This window comes from Opisthorchis viverrini, assembly GCF_000715545.1.
Source record: "Opisthorchis viverrini unplaced genomic scaffold opera_v5_178, whole genome shotgun sequence".
Lineage (NCBI taxonomy): Eukaryota > Metazoa > Platyhelminthes > Trematoda > Opisthorchiida > Opisthorchiidae > Opisthorchis > Opisthorchis viverrini.
In genome coordinates, this window is record NW_008751835.1 from 446925 (window position 1) to 453024 (window position 6100).

General features: G+C 43.5%; 1 protein-coding gene across 1 annotated transcript in view; it reads left to right on the forward strand.

Annotated features, from left to right (window-relative positions):
• The window catches only part of T265_07620 (hypothetical protein), a gene marked incomplete at both ends in the record, with an annotated part of 112011 nt that overhangs the window by 40263 nt on the left and 65648 nt on the right, over positions 1 to 6100 (forward strand). The window contains one exon of the mRNA XM_009173188.1: positions 2699 to 2867. Within this exon, the coding sequence (XP_009171452.1) occupies positions 2699 to 2867 (169 nt within the window). The remainder of the gene's footprint in view (positions 1 to 2698; positions 2868 to 6100) is intronic.

Here is a 6100-nt window from a genome sequence, read left to right on the forward strand (position 1 = left end):
ACCAACATATTCTAGAATCAAAGTGTAGAGCGTCCGGTATGATAACGGGAAGGGATCGATAGCGTAAATAGACCGCAACAGCCTAAACCTCCGCTAATCCAGTAGTACAGTATATCTTCTTTATATCGAGCTTTCGTCATAACGGTACGTCCGTCTCCAGACTTCCACAAGAAAAACTCGATTGTAGCCTGTACTCTACTGTGTCAACCCCGCTAAAAACATCTGACAATCGAACCACAGTTCCTAGACTTAATGCACATCCTATGTCAGCCGCAGAATCCAGAGAGCCACACATGTAGCATAGAGAAACGTTGATGCCTGGGCACAATCCAGCAAACCGACATATTCGGTGTTACTCGCGCATGACTATAAGTAGCGATCGTCGCAGTGAACTCGACCACACGACACGGCCACAGCAAACAGACGTCACACGATATCAATTATCACTCTCACTGTAGCGAAATCACCGGTTTTCATAAGCCCATATAAATAGCCTTTGTGGGGGTCATCAGATTTTTTTACAATCGCACAAGTTCCTGCTTGCCCAAGAAGCATAGTCGAGTTGGTACTTTAATTGATGCTGAAATACATCCGATTAAGGAAACCAACTAGTCGGCATGACCAAAAGCGGTAGGTCTCATCTGCTGACATACAGGCAGCTCGTGACGACCAGAATAACAGGATTCGTAGGCTGGATCGACTGGCACTAAAAAGGATACTGAGGAGAACAGTCGAACATCGAAGGGTACCAAAAATATGAGCACTGAATTTTTCATACGCCCCTAGTAAATTTCGCCAAAAAGGCTTACGCCACTCAGGAAAACAGGCATAAGATGACTTAACTGATAATGATAACTATAGATAACTAAATTGTTAAAGACTTTTGGCTACTATGAACTGTTTTCTCTCCTTATTTCTCAGTGAAACTCAAACCCTCGTTCCCGGTAGTCAATGTGTATTTCCTGCACCGTTACTCTCGGTTTTTAGTACCTAACTGACTTGGCCGTCAAACCAAGAGTAAACAGTATTGTCCAGAAGTGGACGAACACCAGAGTTTGCCTCAGTTCTACATCTCAGGTATGCATAAAAGCTGAATTCCACAATCGAGACTTTGTCAGTCTATGCGGAAAAACCGACTGACTTGTCGATAAAGTGGTTAACTCTAGTAATTGGGCAATATAAAACACCGTCCATCCTTCAATCACGGAATTCCCATTCCGTGGTCACGTGTTGACTGTCCGGTCGAGTGGATAGAAGATTCACTCTCTATGTGAATTATTTCTCCCAAGCGTCCTATGGTTTGCTGACACAGGACCGTATGATTTAGCCGACATGACTCGCCTAGAGCTTCGCGCTGCTGGTTGAAGATGCAACGGCTGAATAGAGTTTATCTGCATTCTGTATAGGTTGACTGCAAGGACACTGAACAAATTCCCAAGTACCTTAATTCCGGTGAAAACTTCTAGACGCAATAGTCCCCTGTTTTGTTCGGTTCAAGAGACTAGGGTGCTTATGGAAGTTCCTTTAACTACCCTAGTCCTGAGACAACGGAAGACTAATTCATTGGTCATGATGTCATTAGGCGTCTTCAAGCCCAAGAAAGCATGACAATGAGACTGTCTTTGGTGGGTAACATCAGGACAACTGCATACTTGTTACATGGGAACGCTAATTCAGCAGTAGGCAGAAATTGACTGCAAGACCAAAAGGTCGGCAACACCTATCACGTGCATTTACTTCGCCCCAACATTATCATGGTTCTCCACTGTTGATACATTCCGATTGTAATTATTTTTTTAGATTATTTCATTAGCGGCATCGCTCTGTTCATTAACTATGCAAAAACCAACAACAAATATTATAGGTCACGTGGCCAAACGACAACAGTGATGAACAACTGGTTGGCAATGTTGTCCTTAATAGGTGTCAGTCTCGTTGACATTTTGTGCGCTCAGGTAGGTGTACCCTCTCCTAGTTGTAGCACAAACGTTTGATAAGACTGGCGTAGCTTCACGACTTGGATTCCTACATCCACTTTGATTTGTACTGAGATAATGTTTGGCCGTCCTACTGGTGAGCTCCAACTTCGAGGTAGAGCATAAACTCCTGACCTGTGGAAGACCTCGAGTGTAACATTACCCGTGAATTTTTGATTGCTTGTGTCCATGATTGGGTGACTCGGCTCGAATTCCACTTGCAGATTACGCGACACCTGACCATTTAAAGGATGCTCAAGCGGAACAACTCGACTGTTTTCATATTACCGATGTGGCAGTACATTCAGATATTAGCTCAAGGATCGGTGATTATTTGCTTACTTGGACGTATTTTGTTCGTCGCGGCTGCACGGTACCTCCTTGAATTTTAATATAAGCCTAACTTCGGCTGATACTATACTCACCAGCAAGCCGAGCTGTGCTCATGGTCAGATGGAATACAGTCTAAAGTCAATAAGCCTTGGTGTTTTATCTGAGATCCAAAAAGTCGGAAAGATGGAGTTCCTAGTCGTACGTTTGTTCGTTCCGGATCTAAGTTACAAGTACGATGCCTGTAACGGTTTACCTGGCGTTTGGGTATAATCGCATTGTGTGTCGAATATAGTGGTGTTGTTGAGGACGCATTTATGAATACCCACGCGTCCAAACCTGTGCAAATTTCGTCTCCTTCAATTCGTTTCCCATATCTCACCGTCTCACAGATTTCTCGGGAGCAATGTCCCAGACTCGTATTTCAATTCGACCCAGCGTCACCAAGTAGCCTATGAAATTTTGGCATCCCAACCCTATGGAGACAGAGACAAGGCACAAGTTGGGATTGATCGCCTGATTGAGGAAAATGTGTACTCTGCGGCCTATGTTCTCCATGAGGTAAGTTGGTCTCTACTCAGATTGACGCCATCCGTGTCAAAACCTGTACGCTTGTTTGTTCCTTCACAGGTGGTCGGGCGTGTTATCACGTTTACTTCAGCTTATCAGTACATTTTGCTCAAGCGTGCGTCAAATCACTGAGAATCTATCTCAATCATCGGATAAAGTTTAATTGGCGACGGTCATCGGTCTCCATCGCTTACGCTATTTATTGATAACCGTTGATCATACTGGTATCCGCGTTGTTTCTGGCAGTTTCCCGACAATCTGATAAAATTGTTCTTCACCCATGCCTCATGCCACAGTGGTTCGGATTTTCTTGGCTTAGCAGTATATTGGACGCATTCTCACCCGCCACTTTTCTTAGTTTGAGCATGAACCAACAGCCGTTTCCTTATCCCTCTTTCGGAGATTTATTTATGTTTTTTTATTTATTTATTTATTTACTTACTTATTTGCTTATTTATTTAACTATAGTTGCATTTGCTCACAGACTGTGCAGTATCCGTTCTGCTCAAATCGTTTGCGGCTTTGGCACCTTGCTCTACGAAGACGTTTTAACCACGCCGTTGCATCGACCACATTTTGCCAACCGTTTCTCTTGCTGCCCGAATTTCAGATAGCTCAACATGATTGAGGCTCTGTTTATTGCCAGGCAAAGTAAACAGCTGGAGGCACAGTTGGGACTGTTGCGAAGCCACCTGTACCACCTATTTGGGCTCACCAAGTAGGCGGCATCCGAAGCCCATAGTTTATTCAGAACACTCGATGCCTCGTTCAGGTAAACAGCCGGGGCTATCCACGAGTGAATATATTGTCTGAGTAAACGGCTAGTGACAACAAAACCGATGTAGATCATAAGGTTGACGGAAACCCACCCGGCGTGCATACCTGATGAGCCCTAAGAAGGGCAAAACCGGTCGTGGGCTGTCGAAGAGTTTTCAGTAACCTTGTGATTAGTTTCCTCTGTGAAAAACCGATGTTTAATAAAGACCAGTTAGTAGACGCATGGTTTACCTGTCAGCATCTTACAACCGGTAGGCAAATAGTTCTGTGATCAGTTCCCTCTATACTCGTCTAAACAATCTTAATGTAGGCAAAAAGCTTCGTATGAGTGAGGTTTTCAGGATCTGACTGCATGTGATTAAATCCCCAGTCTGTGTGTGTCAAAATGGATGACTAGTTGGGTTCATAGTTTTACATTCACAAGTAGTCAGGTTGTTTAACTTAGATAACGGTTCGCCTTAACGAGATTCCGATCCTTTCAATCATGTCATGAAAGGATACGTAGTTCTTTTCACTAGAAGTGCCAAAATGAACCAAAATCAATCACCTGACACAAACAGGAGGTTGTGTATTTATCTGCTGTCCTCTCTATGTGATTTTCGGTTTGCATTGTGTTGTATCGTGCGTGGCCGTCTATGGGTTACGTCTGCACTGAGCCTGCCAGACTACGCGATAGGGAGGAGACAGAGAACTGGGGACACGGCTGTATTGCCAGAACAAAACATACAGAGCGTCTGCGTAATATATAGGATGACTAAATGGCCAAATATGGTCGTTCACTTGTTCGCTCAGTACAGCCAATGGCGGTGTTCCTGTCGTGAACACTCTCAGGCCCAATACGCTGGTCGTATGTTGCTAAGCCATGCTTGGTGAGCTCCGCCAACGCACCTGCTTTATGGACGTGTCGTGCCGATGATGACCTTGGGGATGCGTCACCCTTTGCACATGTACTTTTTCCATGCCTGGGTGCGTCCTGACACATCGCTGCTGCTTGCGCTGCCGTCGAACTTACTGCTGCTTTTTACAAGTTTAACTTAATGCCCCTCGGGTAAAGCAACTTCTAGTCTAATGAGGAAGCCACGAAAGGGGGGGTCACCTTTGGTGCTTACAGTTTTCGGCAGTTGATCCATTACACAGAGAGGCAGTGAAGTTGATTCCAACTGCATACAGGTGGCTTGGTCAGAGGCCGCGATGACTCATTTGTCTACAGGTTAAATTTCCTTTCTTGGATTTTCTCCTTTCGTTTGTACTGTGTCCTCGGATTTCCGTCTGAAGTGGTTTCCAAACTCCATTTCCTTTGTTCGTTAATTGGCAAGAGGAGATTCTATTCTTCTGGAAGTATAAGACAAATTTGAGAGACTGTGTATTTTAAGTTCCAGATCCCTTCAAGTAAGTAATTCGTCCCTTTGATAGACCATCACGTGTTCAATATTAATGAATCGTACTTTCCCGTTGTGCCACCCCGAAATCATCATCAGTGAGAAACTATTCCGTGACAAATATTCTGAAGTCGATCGAAACCATATATCCATTTTCATCATGAGTCTACAATCATGGACCCTTTTGCTGTGAAATGCACTCCTGAAAAGAATTTCCAGACGGTAAAATGATAGCAAACAACTGAAGTTAAATCCAAATGAGCACAACATAAATCATCTTCATTTCCTTGTCATTTTTCAAAAGAAGTACAATCTTATTAATTATTCATTTGAGTTCACACTTTAAAGTTGTTTGTGTTGATTGACTGTTGTTTTTAGGTTTGGAAGTAGGATTTTTATTATGTGGGGCAGAGTTTTTATGAGTCGGGATCGTCACTGTTGAGTTTAATAAAGATGAAGGTATTTCTAAGCATCATTCACCTCACTCTATTTAACGAGACTCAAAAGTACAATCAATCTATGAAGTAGCATTAGTGATTACTTTGAACCTCCTGTCACGTGGTGGTTCGTGTCACTTCAACCAAATGAAAAGGGAAATCGCGCGGGCAATGTCCTTTTTGGAGCCAGCTGTATACACACACTCAAGTTTTATTTCCCGTGGCAATTGATTGCCACCAGTATCTCTTTTAATCGGACCAAAAAAGCGCTTGTAGTTAGTGAAACTAAGGTGGAAAAACTCATATTTTGGAGGGGAACATAAACTGGTTGGGGAGAAACTAAATGCTTGGTACAAGGATATTGTTGACTGCCAAGATGTCTTTCACTACCATCGTGGTGAACCTCAATCACTTCCACCAAAAGCAGCACGCGTCTTGGAAGCCGGTGTTCGTGGTGAATGACGAAATGGAAATAGCATAAGAAAACAGGCACCTTGACATCGCCTAAATCAATAAAAATATTCTGCTTCAAGGACGTGTGCACTGCGAATTCAAGCCTGACATTTAATACTGGAAGAAGGAGGCGCGCTTTGTATGTTCAAATACTCGTAGTTCTTGGGTGGAACGTTAT